This window comes from Pipra filicauda, unplaced genomic scaffold (assembly GCF_003945595.2).
Source record: "Pipra filicauda isolate LSUMZ 115617 unplaced genomic scaffold, ASM394559v2 scaffold1_size10287979_pilon, whole genome shotgun sequence".
NCBI classification, from domain to species: Eukaryota; Metazoa; Chordata; class Aves; order Passeriformes; family Pipridae; genus Pipra; species Pipra filicauda.
Window position 1 is genome coordinate 1,442,923 of NW_024104310.1, and position 19,950 is coordinate 1,462,872.

Here is a 19,950-nt window from a genome sequence, read left to right on the forward strand (position 1 = left end):
AATACTCAGCCTTCTGCACCGGGTGACCCCACCTGGCATCAAGGCAGACAGAATATAAAAGGGACAGAATATACAAGGGACTGGCAAAGCGGGAAATAGTTGACACTCACCAGCACTTTCTCTTCACACACTGATTCCTGCAAACACTAACATGGACATTGCATGCTGGTATGCCAAATTGCAGGGAAGACTCATCCAAGGGAGCTCAGTCCCCACTGAGGTGGTAGGTGAGGTCTTCTGTCAGGTGCTGACTGAAGCACCCATACTCTCGTGATATTCCTTGTGTAGTCAATTTTTGAGGAAGATCCTGTTGATTCTTCAGTGAAAGTAAATTTATCTATAGCTAACTTTGCAGACAGAGGTGTGCACACAATTGTATTACCTATCTATTAAAGGATTGCTCTGTGAGGTGGCCTTAGCTTTGCAACAGTTACTCAATGTAACCCTATAGCATAGGATTAATTTCAACTAATCTACTGAATTCTCATGAACCAACGGAAGTACTCTGTGTTTAAGGTGTTCAGTCCGTATTGGCAGGGCCCACAGGCTGCCTGCAGGATGCAGTAGAAAGTCATGAGAGATGTATTTTGGTGCCCCAGCTGAACTGTTCTTGTGATGTCTGCAAACACTCCAAAATCAGGGCAGAATTTGTATAGAATTTGGTGTAAGAAGCAGCGTGGGACAATTTTTAAACCAACCCGGTGCCCAGGTTCTAGTGGACTGGAACCCAGGTCCTGCACAACAAGAATATCATACACTGGTATCAGCAAGCATTTCAACAGAAATAAACAGCCTAAATTTTTTGCTGAAGCCTTTGTCTTTAATTTGTAGTAAAACTTCTCGAAAGATAAAGTGTGCTGAGCCAAATTGTTTCTGGAAGTGAGCCTTGCAGGAATATTTTAGGAACCTCATGCACAAATAAAGCAACTACTTAGATGTTTTAATCAACTCTTTTTTTTCCTGGTACCATTTTAAGGATTTTTGCTGAAGTACAGAGGCCTAACTAAAGAGGGAGCATGAGACTCTTGTTCTAAGGGATTGTCAATGTATCTGTGCAGAAGTCATGGAATATGTTTCTCAGAGAAGGATAATTTGAAGAAATTATTTGCTGTGGGTTGGAACAGAGGAGAGTTCACAGATCTTGGTAGAGTTTGGTGCTCACAACACCAAGGTTGTGGGTTTGATTCCAGTATGGGCCAATCACTTAGGAATTGGATTCCATGATCCTTGTTGGTCTCTTCCAACTCAGAATATTCTGTGATTCTGTGATTCTATTTATCTGCATTTTTCAATCCATTGCTGTAAACTCTGAAAATTAAGATTGATTTACTCTAAACTGAAGCATCTCTGTGTTTCACATAACTCCAGGCCGTGAGGTGGATTGTTACCACATCTATCTATCTATCTATCTATCTATCTATCTATCTATCTATCTATCTATCTATCTATCTATCTATCTATCTATCTATCTATCTATCTATCTATATCTGTGTTTGGACTGTTCCTTAATATAGGGTCACCTTGTTAATTTCATACAGGTTTCTGCTCCACAGGATCAGTTCTGAGTGACTGATGGGAGACAAGGGTGGGGCTGCAATGCAAATTCTGTAGTTTTCTCCAGTCATTCGAAGATCAGGTCATATCAATTCATATGTGAAAGTCTCTGGTGAACCTGCACAAAACTGGTATCTATCAATGCATCACATACGGTAAACTGTGTTACAAATACTCTATGTTTGCATTTCAGCAAAATGCTTTAGAAAAAGTCTTGCTCCAGAAGAAAAAAGCTTGGATTTGTTAGGCAGTGTATATGAGTTGTTTAACTACCTACCTTTAATATCTCCACCAGGCCTTCAAAGACAGCACAGAGATGTAGAAAAAAAGGTTATACCAGAAATAAGGAGCTCATTGCACTGTATATGGTCTGTTAGACGTAAGAATCACTCACTCTGACTTGTAGAGAAATGAGCAGAAGGAGTGGGTGTCTACGTGGGTGTCTAATTTATCAGGACAAGTGGGGCTCTAAAAGCATCCTGATTTCTCTTTAAAAAAAAAATATTACCTATCTTCAGTGCAAGGAAGAGGCAATAAATCACAGGGGAAAATGCAAAAATTGATTCTGCTAGGTCAAAATCTTCTGTTTATTTCCGTTATTGTTATTTCTTTGCCAAAAGCAACATTTTCTGTGACAGAAAATGCCCAAATACACTCTGGTGTGCAGTGCCTAAAATCTCACTGAAAAAATAGATGTTACACACATAGGAAAGTCAGAACTGAAAGAACTTACTTCTGATTGCTGACCCCAAATCCCACATCTTTCTTGAGAGCACCATATATAAACTTCAGTTTCTAAAGACAAGTTCAAAATCTGCTATCTTCATCTTCTTCACTCAGTAAATTGTTCATCAGCAAAAGCTTTTCAAAGCTAATCCACTACTCAACCCAAAGTGTTACCTGCAGGAACTGAATTAGAGATAGGTCTCTAATAGATCTCCTGGCATTTCCATGGTGTGAATGGCCTGGGATCATAAAACAGTCCTCGGACTTAACACTGTATGTGTAGTCCCATAATTAAATTATAGTTGTGGAGATGGCCTGGAACATCCTGCCTGTCAAACCAAATGAAAGAGAACAGACAGTAAAGTGGAAGAAATCAAAAGTAGTGAAGTAGATTGTGATTGTCATCTATCTACATGGATGCTGGATAATTTTAATTGTAGAGATACAGTTGCTACACTCTGATCAGATTTTTGCCTTACTGGTGAACTCATTTTTCAGAACTGGCACTGCTGGGCATCACAGGCCAAGAGTTCATGCTATGAGTGAGTGGAGACCATCTAATCTGCAGAATATTTTAGCAACTCAATTACAATGTAAGAGCATTACATTTTAAAATTACTTCTCTGTCAGTTGAACATCAGGCTATTAAAAGTAGTACAAGAGACAGAAGTTAAAGAACACCCTTTTAAACTACTCTACTTTCCTATTTTTGGAGAAGCATTTCTTTATTATCCTGAAATACCACAAGCAGTAATAATTTATCTGTTCTCCATTGTAATCATGACATTACAATAAAATAGTGTCCAATTAATATGCTCTTTAATGATTCCTTCTAGAAAGACAGTCATGGCAATAATGATGTATCATGTAAGGGCAGATAATTTTAATAACTTGAAAGAATACACTGAGGATCTCTCTACATTGCTAACTTCAGATTTAATACTTATTCTGGGCTGAACTGAGAGATTCATGGAGAACAACTGCTGCTAACAGGAAATTATGCATTCCCTAGACACCTGTCTGCAGTGTCTTTCACAAGCAAGGAGAGAGCCACAGCTTTCTGTTATGCTGATGAGAGTAAATCCAAATGACCCAACCTAGAGAGTGCAAAAAGAAGATAAAGTGATTATAACTGACTGAAACTTGGGGTCTGGCTTCTATTTTTGTATTTAAAAATATATTCCCAATTAAAACAAAACAAAGGAAATAGAAAAAAATTGTTTAGGAAAAAAATTAAAATATATCTTATTTAGGGGTAACACAATAGATTTTTTTTTCCCCTTCAATCATGCTGATACTGCAGAAACTCCCAGTGATACTTGATTTTGCTACACAAAAAACATGGAAATTCTAGGTCACCAGAAGCCTGCTTCCTTGCTTCACATCTATTCTTTCGATCACACTTTCTGAGACATCTCTACAGCACCTTCACATTCAGTGTAAGGAGAATTGTTCTTTGAGAATTGAATGTAAGGAGAAGTGTTCTTTCCAACAGATCTTCTTTGCCATTTTCTCCTCCCCATTGTGGATGCCCCTCCAAACCATCACTTTTCATTTCCTTGAGCTGTGGAAGTTCACAATAGTTCAAACACCTTTGCACATCTTCCCTTGCTGTGTAAAACTATGTCTTTGTAATTAATAAATGTGACTTGGAAATAGTTGTAGAAGAGACTCTGAGACACTCCCCTAGGAGCAGGTTGCTGATGACAGAATCTTCTATTTACTCTTCAAGGAAAAGCCTATATAAAATCTTGCTCTTTTAATACACACTTTTTATAAACACATTACGTGCTTATTACACTGACTCTGAACCACACATCAACAGGTCCACAAGTCCCAAAAGCAGCCAGGTCTGCAGCAGAGTGACACAAACCAAAGGCCACAATCTCACAAGAAGTATCTGCAGACTAAGGAAGTAGTTCACTAATTTCAATTTCCATTTCAAACACAAAGAGGATCTTTTGGATTTGAAATGAGACTCTTCATTCATTAAAAGATATCTAACTGGAGACACAAAAAAAGCAAACTGTGTCCAGCCACAAGGCACTTATGGTTTATCCTACCCTATTTATATCTCATGCTGAGGGATGTATTCGATAGACTGAATCCACATTTGTTCCTTGCATTCCTTCTTGCAGCTGAGAAGATGCAAAGAATCATAAAAGGTTTCATTGTTGCAATGTTTTGTCATGGTATGTGTAATCAGCACAGACCCCATTAAAGAGGCTTTGGAAGGTGAGAAGTTTAAATATTTAATGTTTTTCTGCCTATGATAAGTTTAATAATTAATGCTGCTCCTACCTTGGAAATGACAAATCACACAACAAGCATGCACAATAAAAGAAACAAACAGAGCTAATAGAGAAGAAAACCTTACTTAGAAGGTAGTAATTAAAAATGTCTGTAGCATACCTCAGGATCCCGAAATACTTTGCTCCTGACCCAAAGAGCAGTTCTGTCTATCTATTAAGCTACCTAATTTTGGGGGAGATGCAGAAGATGAGGGATAATTGCTAGTCTTTACCTTACACACATGAGAAATGATCTACAGGTTATGAGGCAAACTGTCTTAAAGATTTCTCTACCCCTAGGAGAGAAAAGGAAGAATGTGAAAGCTGTTGTCCCTTCATGTTCTGCATAGAGGAGCCAGCCATTGAACTATTACAGAAATAATAAGTTCACAACAGAGAGAACAAGATTAGATCTGTATCTGGTCTAAACAGTGTCATAGCTGCTCCAGCTCCAAGAGGTATCTACAAATACCAGTTCCTGACACCCTCTGAATAATCCATTTTATAAGACACTACTACTAGTACATTTCTCTGAGTACATGCTCCTACACATCCACTCCCACTGATGATCTGCAGGTATATGCAACCTTCAACCCCCACTGACTTGTAGCTGAAAGAAAATTCATCTCACGCACTGCTGTGCTTTACTGCTGGACCACGCTTATGTAAATGCAACAGAATTAACACTGAAGGAGAGCACAAAGCATGACTAATAAATTCTTCTTCTGTGATTCACTCAGTTTTGATATATTTTCAAATTATTAGCATTAGAAGTCTGTCAGACAGAGGGCAAGCACTCTGATACAGACATTGCCACTATATCCTTCTTTCAGGGTAGAAATCATTTTCCCTAAACCCAGGTATGAGATAATCATATTGTGGGTGAAACAGGTATATCTAGAAAGTGACTCATCTCACCTTCAGAAATGCCTAAAACAGGTCAGGTGACTCATTCCCACCTTCTGAAATCAAGAGCCCAGTGTGACTATTTCAGACTGAGAGAGGTGACACCTTGTAGACATGTCAGTGGCACATCTACATTAGGGCACAGTCAGTAGAGCCAGGGCACGAACACCGCTGCTCAGTGCCAGCTGCTAGAGCTCTGACACCCTTCTGGCTTGCTCCTCCTAGCTGTATCTTGAGCAATTCTTGATTGCAGGACCTTGCTCAACAGCTAATCTGGATGCAGCCACTCCATTCTGGAGATGATTGTAGTTCACAGAATCAGAGATTGGTTTGGGTTGGAAAGAAGCTTAAAAATCATATAGTTCCAACCCCTCTGCTGTGGGCAGGGACACCTTCAACTAGATCAGGTTTCTCAGAGCTCCATCCAACCTGATCTTGAACACTTCGAGGGCCATCAAAAGCTTCTCTGGGCAACCTGTTCCAGTGCCTCACCACCCTCACAGTAAAGAATTTCTTCCTTATACATAATCTGAATATACCCTACTTCAGTTTGAAGGCATTCCCCCTTGTCGTATCATTACAAGCCCTTGTAAAAAGTCCCTCTCCATCTTTCCTGTAGGCCCCTCTAGGTACTGGAAGGTGCTATAGTTGAATAACTCAGACATGGTCAGACTGCCAGCTGACATCAGCATCAGAGAAAGGTACTGCCATGGCGTTGCTACATAGGACAGGTGACGCTTTCAAGAAATAAGATGTTTTAACACATCAACACTTTGCTACAAAACAAGTATTTTTATTTTATTCATAGTCTAGACTTTTTGCTTGAAAATCTTTTCTTAGAGTGGGCTTTGAGAATTTAGTATGAGAAGATAAATTAAGTTTTTGACAGTAGACAGTATACAACTATGTTTAAAAGTCATGTCTTTCCTAAGCTCGATCTTTTGCAATAAAACTAGGTTAGGGTAAACAAGTGCTCACACATGCTCCTGGAAAACCAGGTCAGATACATCAGCGACAGTCTACAGCTTTTTAAAGTCACTCACACTCAGAAAACCATAAAAATGTTACATTTTCCAAAGAACACTTCATTAATGTAATATCCTTCAAACTCTTATCCAAAGTTTTTGCTTCTTTGTCAATGGAGCATAGTAGAGTATCGCTGCAGCATAACCACAGCCAGGGGATTCAGCTGAAACTCCCTGAAGCCTCCTCAGTGATGCAATGATTTGTGAAGGTCACAGGGTAGTGTTCACTCTGGGCTCTATACCCATTCTGACTTCTTTGACCTCAAGCAACTAGTATTGCTATAATTTGATTGTGCATCAAGGTTTTTTAGCTCAGCTGAAGGGTAGAATTCTAAAATGTTGCTCTGAACTGCAGAGGAAGAAACTCCAAGGTGACAGTTGATCTGAGGTCTCAAAACCAGGGCAGTCTCTTCAACGAAGTCTTGCTGAAATCTCGGTCTCACTTGCCTGCATGTAGTTCCTTGCTGGTCACTAGCACACAAGGGTTCTTCAGTGCTATCTTGCTTAACAGCAAGATCTCCTGATACACAGCACTTGTTGCTGGTGCTGTTAAGGTTAGGGCTGGCAGTTTGCTGAGGGACAGCTTCAGAATGAAGAACAGCCTCTTCTTCCTCATCAGAGAGAAGTGAGCAGCAGCCATCACTGGTCTGGCAGCTATTTGATACTGGGCAGTCTTCATTTTGAGGTGGAGAAGAGCTGCTGTGCTGTAGTGGGGGAAGATTTAAAATGCACTCCTTCTCTATGCAGAGGTTTGCCAGCAGCTTGTTCTTTTGGCTTCTTGCTGTCATTCTCCGGAGAGCACAGACAAGATCTGCAAGGCTGAGCACAAAGGACAGGCTGCTGACTCCCCAGATGAAAATCATCATGATGGATTTCTCAGTGGGCCGGGAGATATAACAGTCAACTGTGCTTGTGCAAGGTGAATGGTAGCAGGAAAAGCGCTCAGGAACAAAGAATCCAAAAAGAAAATACTGCGCAGCTGCAAAGGCAGCCTCAAGTAGGGTCCTAAAACAGAGATGAACAGTATATGCCCCAGAAAAATTAAGGACACTTAGGTTCTCTTCATCACACTCTACTCTATTGACAACAGCATTTCTACAGAGCTCCTTCATGTCTTTGGGGCTTGATAAACTCTTATTTCCTTTGCATCCATGCACCAGACAGTGCATTCTTACAAGGTACATAGCTACCTTGTGCAAAACATAAATGCTGAATGCAGCATAAGGTAGTAGGATGGACACAGTCTGAATGAGCCAGAATCTGAAGTGAGATACGGGAGAGAACAAGTCATAGCAAACGTTGGAGCATCCTGGTTGCAAGGTGTTGCAGACAAAGCGCTCCTGCTCATCTTGGTAGAGGGGATAGCCTGCCAACACTACCACTGCCATTCGCAGCAGAATTATTAACATTAGCCAGATCTTTCCTAGAAGAGAAGAAATGGTATGAAAAAGAGTCAGAGCACTGAAAAGGAAGGCAGGTAATGTAGTGATGCTCTTTCTATACACAAGATATTTGAAGAAATAGCCTCTGTAATCAGTCTCCCATCTTAGTAGATCCTCTTTGGCTTTGTTTTGACTGAGACTGAAAAACATGTGAAAGTGTGTAGCTGACATATTCAATAATCTTCATCTTGACTTCACAATGTAGGAGTTTAACATACAATAAGCCATGTCAACCAAAACCTAATGAAAACACTCTGAACATGTCCAAATCTGATAAAAAAAATTCAAAATTGAGTTAACAATTTCGCTTAAAATTTTTCACTTGCTGTTGGGTTCCTACCCCTGCACTTGAATCTTTTCCTATTTCAATAATATAGGTCAGCTAAGACAGTGTGAAACTCATCTAGATACAAAAGACTGTTCTTGGTCTTGGCCATGAAATTGCATGTAAAGTTTACTACGGCCAACAAAATCTCTCTGTATGGTATTTACTAGCAAGTTAATAATAAGTTATTATTATTTTTATTATTAGCAAACTCATGCAAAATGTTCTACAAATGTACATTTGTGTGTGCACAAGTGTACCCCAGTCATCTCCCTCTATTGCTTCTTTGGTTGCCCCATCTTCATCATGTCTTCCAACCTTCATTCACCTTGGTGTGCAGCTTTTCTCCATTCAGACCAAAAGCTCCCTTCTGTCTTGATATTGACACCAAGTGAAGTCTCACAAGTTCAGCATTTTCATACATTGCTTACTTCACCTTTCCCTGAATTCTCTCATGTAATTGCTGTGGTAGGGCTTAGTCTCACCCAGCTTTGGTTGGAAAGATCAGGCCTTATCCTTATTCCATTACACTAAGAGCAGTGAAAGATCAGGCGTTAGTACAGTACTTATCATACCTTTTGAACAAGACCGTATTATTCATGATAGTTTCTTGGAGGATATTTGGATGGGGTAGGTCTTTCTTAATTTTTTTTTTTGTAAACTTACAAACACTGCTATATTACTGACAAAGTTATTTAATTTAAAAAAAGAGAAGGGGAGGGAAGGGGAGGGGACAGAAAGAAAAAAAGAAAAGAAAAGAAAAGAAAAGAAAAGAAAAGAAAAGAAAAGAAAAGAAAAGAAAAGAAAAGAAAAGAAAAGAAAAGAAAAGAAAAGAAAAGAACCAAAAATCCATGTCAGGGGGGTTGGAACTAGATGATCTTTAAGGTCCTTTCCAGCCCAAACTGTTCTATGATTCAATGAAAATCTAAATTCTTTTCCTGGGCAGGATAGGAAGGCATAAATATATACTGTTGTATTGTCAAAGCCTAAAAATACATTCTGTACAAACACATAGAAAAATTCAACATCTGAAGTTAAGTTTAAGTTTCCTTTTGAGTCCTGTCACTAGTTACCTACATACTTTTGAAAAAGGAAAAAAGTCCCCTTGGGAAAAAAAAAAAGAGGAAAAAAACCAACAGAGTGATAAGATTAAGCGTGTACTTTAAAGAATGGTTAAGACAACATTTGTAACCACAGGCAGACAAACAGCAAATTCAGTGACTAAAGAGAAGCATATTATATGGAATTAATGGCTGAGAAATGCACTGAAAACTTCAAGTCATTAATAGTGAATGCACATCTCACATGTACACAAGGTTTTGAAGGCAGTCTGTGAAATAGCACCAAATACACACTATAAAGACTTTTTAAAAATCCAGATCACAAAGCCTTTTACCTATAAAATATAGAATTATTTGTAGGTATTGTCTTGAAGAATTTTCTTTTGTATTTCCCATGCAGCTATTTCCCAATAGTTGGTGTAAATTTTAAATATTCAGATATATCCACAAAATTGTGTGATACCTATTATTGTACTGAACATATAGTTCAAGTGCCCCACAAAAAACATTTGTGGCCAGTAGACTAATTATGGTCTAGAACAGTAAGACTGTAATGGAAAACCAGCTGGAAAAAGGTTAAGGATATATAAGGTTTATGAGGGATCATCAGAGAAACCTGACGTGCTTGGCAAAATAATATATTATCTAACCATAAATAAATTGAGGCCTTTTCCATTTTATCTTTAATTACATGAACCTCAGTGGTGGTTTTGCCGTGTTTCCAGCTTCCTGCGTTTTGCTGGCAGGATGTGCTGTTGCTCACTTTTCGACATAGTGTGGGTCAATAGAAAACACCAGCTCTCCAGAATCAGGAAGCCATGTTTCATCCTTAGGTAGCACTTTTTCCCTACGAGGACCTCAAAGTGTTTGAAGCACATTAGTTAATTAAGCTCAAAATACTACATGCTATTTCACTATCAATTTTTAATTAGAACATGTACAAGAGGGAGTGCTGCTTAAGAAAAATCAATGGCTCCTTAGGAAGTAGTTTAGTATGACATACATTTGAGAGATAACCCCTCCACGCATCACCTTCCCTAAAGACTCAATCTTGATTAAACATACAAGAACAAGCCCCTCCGCTGCCCCTGCGGGGACTTAGTTGGATGTTCCCTGCAATGCACAACACAAACTACAACTACTGGCCACAGCTGGAGGCTGAGGGTCTTTGAAAGGCCCTTGAAAGTTTTTCTCTGGCACATACTTTGCTCAAAGTAGCCCAATAAAGAGGAACAGCACCCTACTTATATAAGAAGGGTAAAAAAAAAAATAAACGGTCAACTGTTAGCTAAGGAAAAAAAACAACTGTATTTTGCTTTGTTTTGCCTTTTTTTTAAAATGCATATGATCTTTATTTGTTTATAAAGAATAAAGTGTTGGTAATTAACCACAAGAGTAGTAAACCACAAACCTCTCCCTGTAGAAGAGAGGAGGTTTTTTCCCTTCTTTCAATTATTTTAATCCATCACTAAAGCTATTGCATATATTTTACCATTCACTTTATGTGGTATAAGGTGTTACTTCTGTCTGTTTTCACCATGATCCCTACTTCCTGATGACTGGAAGCTCTGGTATCAAGAAGATGCCAGAATATTTTGCATAAAGTTCAGGAAATATCTATCAGAGAGGGAGCAGTAATCTGTTTAACAAGAAAAGAAATACATTAACCTCTTAGGTATCAAGATAACAACTTACTCTAAGAATCAAAGAACCATAGCTAGAAATTAAAGTTGATTATCAGTAGGACAATTGGGTGGCTTCAGGATATGAAGCAGCAAAAGAAAGAAGATATCTCTTTTAAAGTACTTACCTACAACAGTCACATTATAGTTAAGTGTGACAATCAAAAATCCCAGCGAGTCCCAGCGCTCCATGTTCGAACAGGCTCAGAACACTCCCAGCTCCTGATGTCCTAACAATTTTGTCATTTCCAAAGGAGGCTAGAACTAGACAGGGAAGAAAGAGGGGGAGGAAAAGAGGAAGAAGGAAAAAAAAAAAGGAAGGAATTTTTGTTAAGGATCAAAGATGGAAATCAGAAACCCAGCCACAACAATGTATCGATGAAGGATTATTTTGATGATTTGAACAGGACTGTTAGATTTGAATGTTGGAGTATATCTTCTTAAGGCTTTAACAGTTTGTCTTGCAAAAGCTCTAGCTTGTCAGATGCAATTGCTCCTACCTCTTGTGTGGATCCTCTGTCCAGACAACTGCAAGTAGACAAACAACAACAGGAGTGATCTCTGCCATTGTAGACTATTCTTACCCTCCTGGGGCATACCAGCCTCTTGGCATTGCTGAGATATTTCAGTGGTGAAAGACAGGGAGAGAGGAAAAAATAGCATAGACCAGGAAATAACGGAGACTTCTCTGTCTCCCCACAAGAATTGCCGATGAATAATGGAAGGAAAAGGGGTAGAAAAGGGTGAGCATCCCTGTGTTTGAAAGGCAATTTCAGTTCACTGAAAGCTATCCCATTGCAATTTCCCAAAACCATTTTGTTTCTAAATCACAGCCTTCCTGACAGAACACCATGGCCCTGTCAATCAGAGCCACACCAAATTTTCCTCTGTGTGCTGATCTAGGCAACAGGCTGAGCCTCCCTGCTGGCACGACATAATACAGGGGAAGCTTTAAAAAAATAAACCCAAGGGTGTGGCTGGTTTTCAAGATGCCTCAAGTTGCTTACTTTTAATTTATATCAGTTCTTTCTGCTGAAACTGCTTGGTACTCTGGACATCACTCAAAAGATCCTAGGGCTACCTGACCAGCATTCTGAAACCCCAGCACCCCTCAGCAGTGATGGAGCTTCCCCCTTGGAGCAGGATGCCTGCGGGGTCAGCAGTCCTTGAGTGCAAGGTGCAACTCCACAGCATGTCCTTGACACTTTGTGACTGTGCTGTACACCAGGGAAAAAGCAGGGATGAAATAAGACTCTCAGCTTTTCTTTACTCACCCCACTGCACCAAATTCCCTTGGGGAAAGTTATCTACCACCATCTTCCACTAGCTGTGGGATTGTTCCACTAACTATGGGATGTTACTCTGTCCTTTTTAATCTGTGCTGTGAGAGGGGCAAACATAATGTGGACACTTAGTCAGGAAATAGTATCAGTCACTAGAAAAACAGCTGAAGAACGAGTCTGTGTGTGATACAGCAAGGGAGAAAAGTGATGTCATGACATGCTGACACCTGTAGGGTGCCGATAGCTCAGGCACAGGCAAGGTGAGTTGGCTCAGAGCAAGGTGTATGGTGATACTGCATGACTTATGGGCTCTGTGACTAGGCTAAGCTTTATAACTGATCACATCTTACCTGGATAAAAGGTAAAACTAATAGTTTAATGAAGTAAAATATATCTGTACAAAGACCTTCTCCCCAGCTCTCTGCTCACAGACCTTGCAAAGCCTTGGCAGAACACACTGAGGATCCTTTCTGTAGTAAGCCCCATCCCAAGGAAAGCCTAAAAGTGGGATGTGAAAGGATGGCCCTTAAAAACACTTTATCCATTATCTGTGTAAAGAGATTTTTAATTGCAGTAGTAAAAAAAAAAAAGAGTTTTCTTGGTTTCAGAATTGATTTATGCAAAATATTTGCCAACCAACCATTTCTTCTGTTACCAAGTTTTATTTATGGTGCTTGATGATGGCTTTAGCTTCACTTCCCCTCACACACACCCCCAACTCACCCTTTTTTTTATTTTTTCCTTTTTTTTGTGTTCCCTCCTGAGATATGTGTGTGTGAGGAGTATGGGAAGAAGGGAAAGCTGTAGGAAAGGAAAGAGAAAAGACGCAAATGGACAAGATATAAATTATCCTGAGATACGAAGGTATTCCTGGTTAAACATCCTTTGTCAAAAATAAAGTCAGGAATGCCAAGATGGTGGCAGGATATGAATGCTCAGCAGCTGCATCCACACAATAGACTATAAATTGTCTCTGACAATATTGCCAGTTAAAATATCCTTGCTCGTTGTTGCTGTGAGACCTCTACCATTTGTGTAACAGGGATAACAGTTAGGAATTTAAGCCTCCAAACTGTTGCCTGTGGAACTATACCAGTCAAAAACATCTGATATCCCATGGCATGGATGTCCTGAGATAGGATGGCCCATTTTCTTCTAAAAGAAAGCAAGAACCTTTCAGACTCACAGTGCAGCCCTAGCTTGAAAGCCTGAATTCTATTTTAGCTTTTCCAGACAACTTTAGCCTTTTTCTTTTAGCTTTTCTAGATAGCTCATATCTTACTTGAATCCAAAATTTCTCCTTTCTATGGTGTGTCCTCTACCCAAGTCCCTGTCATCAGCCCCAACTTGGGGCTCCAGGCAGATGTGGTTGTTATAAAATGTTTGGTCTCCACAAAACAACAGGTTTTAGTTTCTTCATCCCTTGGCTCAGCACTATCTTTCAGTTCCCATCTGAAGATATTCACCATACAATTCCCCTTGTTTACTATTTATCTGTAGCTGTTCCCTGTAGTCCATTTGTCTGTAAAGACTGTAAGGAAATAGGGAGAGCAATATTACAGACATGGATGAAATAGCAGAGGGACTCCAGCTCCACAGTGCCACCAGTTGGTTTGGCACCATCTTCCACATCAGAGGACAGGCACGTGTTGCACAGCCCCATCCCTCCACCCATACTCCAATACTAGAATCTCACAGACAACTCTTCCCAGGCTTTAAAATTGTCAAACGTGTGAACTTCCACCAGATTCTAATTAAACAAAGAGAGGCAGGTAGAAAACACTGAAACGGTTTTGGGTAAAGTTAAACTTTGAAATCCAGCAGTATCTTATCATATCTGAATTTAGGAGGAGCCCTAAAAGCCACTGGAAAGATTCCAGAGACCAACAACGAAACATAAGAAGATGCAATTAAATCTATTTTAAAATTCACAACCGCTGTCCACATTTCTGACCCCTTAACACAGATCTAAGGCTTGATCCTGCAAAAATTTAACAGGTGTGATTCTATGATTGTGAACGACCCACTGAAACATTCTGAACTGCTGGAACTGCACCTCACTGCAGTGTGGACCTCTGTCACACCCCTAAGCTTAGGCCTGCCTTACTTGGCACAAAGCCCAGCAAAGACACTTCAGCTAGACTTTGGCTCAGAATGATATCCAGAGGTAAGGTACAACCAGCTTGAAGCCTCTTCAGGGCTTCCCAATCCAGGATCAAATCAGTCACCTGAAGGATTCCACAATCTACATCACACATAAAAAAACCCCCAGAAACTAGAGGTAGTCCTCTGGCATAGCAAATCCCAACCACATCTGTCTTATCCAGCCAATACCTACAATAATGACACAAGTGGGAGTTACTAAGGGAGACTGCACCCTACAAAGCAACTGACAATGAAGCAACCTCCCTCTTCCAGTTTAATTAATGTTGAGGCAAAACGGGCCAGCATAGCAGCTTCCCTTATACAGAAAGGGATCTGACATTTTAGTCCAGGTTCTTTAGCAGATTATTATTTAAGAAATAAAAAACATAGATGCATATCTAATATTTTAGAGTCTATTTTTATAATCTATTTAGAATTTTTCTAACTAGAAAAATTAGTGATGTACTAGTAAATGATGTATTATTGACAAATCTTGTAGTAAAACTAGGTCTTCTGAAGGTGATCTGTAAATTTGTTGGGGGGGGGGGAATCTATTTGCAAGGGACAGTAAACAGTAAATGGCAATTTATCTTGATGGCCTTATTTTTAAAATTAGAGAAATACAGTAGAAGGGGGAGAGAAAGAAACAAGCTGGACATGAAGGATAGAGAAGTAGTAGGAAAAGCTGTCCAGAATAAATGCTCTTTTTAAGACACATAGTACATACACCTGTCAGTCTTCAGAGCACACAAATAGTGAAGGAGCCAGCACAGCATGGAAAGCCCCTGCTTTACACAGGCACACGGAGGACTGCACACTTGCATTCCCTGGGACCTCTGTCCAGCTGCCCCTCGGATATCCCTGCAGGAGTACGTTTGAAAGCATCATCTCTCCAAAACAGCCATCGTGGCTACACAGAGATGGAGAAAGCAAGAAAATTATACCTCCAGCTGTAGGGCTCTAGAGCCTACACACACTGAGGTAGGGGAGAGGTGAGTGTTTTCCATCATGAACTCTTCAGTGGAGAGCTTAAACAACGTGCTCCTACTCCCTCCACTGCTCCACTTCTAACCCCTCAGTCCCCGGAGGTGGCGCAGCTCAGGGCAAGGAAAGGAAACTTTCAATGGACTCCCACTCCTCTTCCCCTTCCCTTTCTGTCTGCCTTCCACTCCCAGGAAGGAGCTACAAACACACATGCTCAGATATATATAAATGCCTATGGGTTCATATGCTTGTGTCTGAAACAGTCCAGAAAGACCTCCAGAACAGTGAAGTTCAGCTAATTTTTAACTGCTCATATTGATTGGATTCAATCTTGTGACTTCCACAGTAGCTCAGTCATCTCAGATACATAAGCCTGGTACTTGTAGTGCCTCACATGTGTCGTGATGTCTCATTCTTCCTCTACTAATTTAGTCAGTCTAAAAAAAGACTATGTTTTACTGCATGCTCTTAAGGATTTAGACCATTCTCCTACTTTGTCTCAACCAGAGCCCCTTACTATAAATATTTGAAGGTTCAGAAAGGTTTCTAAAGGGAACCTGCTTCTAAGACGACAACAAATGGAAAAAGCAGACTTTCTTCAGACTTTGGTTCAGCAACATCAAAGCTATTCAGCCAAGAATTTTGAACATTTCAAGACTGCTCCGAAGGAAAATTAAGTAATGGGAAATATTTTCTCATTCAGGAGCTCAGGGCCAATTTCTTCAAAAGTATTTAATTTACTAAGTAGTAAAAGTACAAAATGAGTCCATGGGATTTTCAAAAGCATATTATTAATATCTGCTTAACTCCCACTGAAATAGGTAGCTACGTGAATACATTACATTATTACTGAAATTTGCTCTGCTGTAACTGAAAAAAAATCTTGCATAACAGAGGTTCCAGCTATTTTTTAAATTTTGCACTTCGCATTTGACACTGAGTTTTACACCTACCTTTTTTCACAGTGCAAATGCAAATCTGAAGGTTTGGAAAGTTTAAGGATCATATATTTTATGACAATGCAGGTGATTTCATGTTGAATTAGTGCCCAACATCTGGCTCTTCTTCATTGAGTTCTTCCCTCAATCAGGTCCACACATAGCAATGTTGAGGCAGTAAGCACAGTGTGCCGAGATCATGGAAATTGTTTAAACAAGAAAAATGCCTTAAGTAATTGGGAAACAAATTGCATAATAAACAGAGGATGGCAATTATATCTTTGGCTCACCATGCTTTAAATTTAATACTTATGTGCTATTGCTTCTAAGTATGAATATAGCTAGGGCTGTGGAGAGCAAATAGATCCCTGTTCGCAACATAGACAACAAAAGGGGTTACTGTGTCGGTTCTGGACTTCAGCAAATAAATCTGTCATTTTAGATTTAACGTACAGGCAGCTACTGTGGAATTAAAATAAGAGTTCTTTACACCTTCTTGTATTTCATGGCTGATCATTTTAAGAAACAAACCCCATACTGTTGTCTATTGTTACTGAACACAGACACTGCTTTTTCTTTCACCATGGACAGATGCATTTTAACTACATGGTCATTAAACCAAGTCCTGGGCACCATGGGGAAAAGGCTAAACTAACACAGAAATGAAAGAAGGGAGCTGAAAAGAGAAATGGTATTTTTTCCCACTTTATTTCACATACAGTTTAAACTTCAGGAACCACTGCAGGCAGTACCAACCGTGGATTTCTTCTCTCATGTGAAGAAATGTCATTTTCAAGTCAAATTCAGGAGTCAAAAGGTATATTCTTTTAAATCTCACTTGCATATTGAAAATATGGCTTTAAATAAATTATGGCTTTAAAAAAGTTGCATCTTGTGCATAATAAAGTCCTCATCCAGAAGAGTATTTCTGTCTAAAAAGAATGTGTACTTTTATCATAATGTTTCATAATGAGAAACTTTGATCTTCAGCTGTGTTTAACGAACAACGAAGCAAAAATCTATTATTCCTCATAGTTGCTACTCACAAGTTACTAGAGGAAAAAAAAACTATTTTTGCATCAATATCATGATGTACAACTTATGTATGTGCATCTGGTTATAGGATATCATTTATAGGACAATACATAATTCAGTTTTTACACCTCATCTTGATTTTATGAGGTTTGTTTTGACCTTAAATCATGACCTGTTAACAGTCTGTTTATTAAAATTTAATGTGACTCTGTAAAAAGTCCTTTAAACGAAGTTCACATAGGCAAACCTTCACAACATAAGGAAAAAATGCCCAAATTTTTATTTCAGGATTTGAATTTTGCACTCCCCCTTCCAAACCTTTGCTTTACAGTTACAGCCCTACAATGCCAGCTGCCTACAGTTTCCATGATTTCTGCTTTGTTTTCTTCCAAGAGCATTTTTTAATAATCATTGCTAAAAAGCTTGAAACATAGTTGGCAGTACACAAGGAATTCCTTTGTTAAATTGCAACAGTATTCATACTCTATGTATTCTACCAACCAGGATTTTTCATTTTAAAGAGAAGAGCAACATAAACTTCAGCTTCATAGCTCAGTCCTTAATAAAATGAATAGCACTTCAATACATGACTCTCATCCATGCATTTGAAAATTTTTACCATAATCTCAAAATATGGACCCTGAAGGATTTATTCTGATGGTTTAGAGAGCAAAAGAAAACAGACAAGAGTGGAGTTCCCCACAGGACCCATCCCCAAGGCAGGCTGCAGCTGGGAACCCACCAGCACTCCTTGCTACTCTGGAGCAGCTCCCAACATTGTCCAGAGGCAGGGAAATCTCATGTGATAAATACAGATATCAGCAAATGTCATACTGGGGTCAAAGGGCAGAAAGCATAGGGAGAATCTGGTAGGAAGGTGAACCACTGCATAAATGTACAAGAACACCAATTCAGATCCTGCTTGTTTTTAAACAGTTTGAGTCTGTTTTCCATGAAACAGGAGGGATTACTGATTATGCTCCATTTACTTAACCACCACTCATACAGCACTGTAGTCTTTCTGTTGCCTGTGCTGCTGGCACAAAGACTAAACTACCTCACATTTCTAACCTTGCTCTTCTTAAGCTTTGTTCCAAAGGTAGTTCCCCCCAAGACCTGAGAAACATCTCCAGCCAACCAGGTTTTGCCTCAGCAAAATCTTTCAGATCACCTGGGTAAAGTGAGCCCACTCCAAGATATCAGATAGCTTCCACTGAAAATTCTTTCAGTACCAATAACAGAAATGAAATTTCATTACTATGGCAAGGGAAGAATGCAGCACACAAAGACAAAACAGGACCATTAGCTCAGTCTTTCTGCCTCCTCTGCATTATGACAGATACTTTGCCATTTCAATTGAATCTACAAAATTGCTACCGATTACTGTGTTCCTGACACTATTAAAAACTGTACTAATTCTTTTAACTGGCCACAGATATTTATGGATATATTCTCTGTGACCTACATTGTGCCTCCTAACTGCTGGTACTATTTCAGTTTCTCTATTTTTTTTCTTATTTGTTACATTTTGCTGCTTTTTTTTTTGCTACCTTCATTCCCCTTTATGGGAAAAAAATATTTAAGACATCCTAAAACTCTTATGAAACACCTGAAAAAACAATTGTTTAAGTACATTAACCCACACAATTTGCCAATGATGTTTTCATTTCTGGGGAATCAATCCTATAAATCCCAAAGAGAATCATGGTATGTGATATACCTGCATTCCTGAATATAACTATTCTCTTATGCACACGACAAATGAAGTTGTGTCATGTTTATGTATATCTACAATGACTGAACTTCCCTTCAATAACAAAATCAATTTATATGCAAAAATATAGATTTTGAAATGTTATAGCACCTTACATCTTTGAAAATCAGCATGAGTTTTTCAGGACATGTTTAATCTGCATTCCCCCATAGCAATACTGTGGTTTCTCCACACTTAGTCAGGAAGATAAAGGGTTTGACTTTATTGTTACAGCTATTCATATATTGACTCACCCTCCCTTCAGTGGTTTGTGGCAGAATCCCCTAGATGCCTATTTCTGATCTGCAGGAATTCCTGTCCCAGGTTGCAATGCTTGGAAGTAGGCAATGGCAATTTTCGGTTCAAGTAAGGTGCCCCCTAACCCTTCTTTCCTATGTTCAGCAATTATATGATTCATCCCTCAGGTTTAAAGGTTTCAACTCCTCTAACACTGATGAAACAACCCTGAGTACCTAACAGTGCCTTGGGTGAGCTTGGTGTTTTGGTTCAGCTCTGCCTCTGCTCTTGGGGCAGGTGGTTGTTACACAGTTGTAAATGATGAGACTTCCATCTTCTTTGGTCACTGATTTAATGCACAAAGCCCCTATATGCACTGTTGAACTATCTGCAGATTAATCAAAGAAACCAGGTCAGGCTGGATGGGGCCTTGAGCAACCTGGACTAGTGGAAGGTGTCCCTGCACATGGCAGGGGTTTTGGAGCTAGATGACCTTTCCAATTCAAACCATTCTATGATTCTGTGATTCTATGAAAACCCACTGGCTACCAATCCTGCTCTGC

At 39.4% G+C, this 19,950-nt stretch overlaps 1 protein-coding gene across 1 annotated transcript; it reads right to left on the minus strand.

Annotated features, from left to right (window-relative positions):
* Positions 1-6,591: 6,591 nt before the first annotated feature.
* GJD4 (gap junction protein delta 4) lies at positions 6,592-11,204 on the minus strand. Its single transcript, XM_027717276.2, has 2 exons — positions 11,141-11,204; positions 6,592-7,925 (listed from the first exon to the last, which is right to left on the minus strand). Exons 1-2 carry the CDS (start codon positions 11,202-11,204, stop codon positions 6,739-6,741), a joined length of 1,251 nt encoding a protein of 416 aa, XP_027573077.2. The 3' UTR covers positions 6,592-6,738.
* Between the last annotated feature and the right edge of the window lie 8,746 nt (positions 11,205-19,950).

Excerpts from the sequence above, each read along its gene's own strand:
- GJD4 (XM_027717276.2), bottom strand. The coding sequence starts at position 11,204 with ATGGAGCGCTGGGACTCGCTGGGATTTTTGATTGTCACACTTAACTAT. Across the intron at positions 7,926-11,140 it reads CTATAATGTGACTGTTGTAG|GAAAGATCTGGCTAATGTTA; the intron begins GTAAGTACTTTA and ends CTTCTCTTCTAG.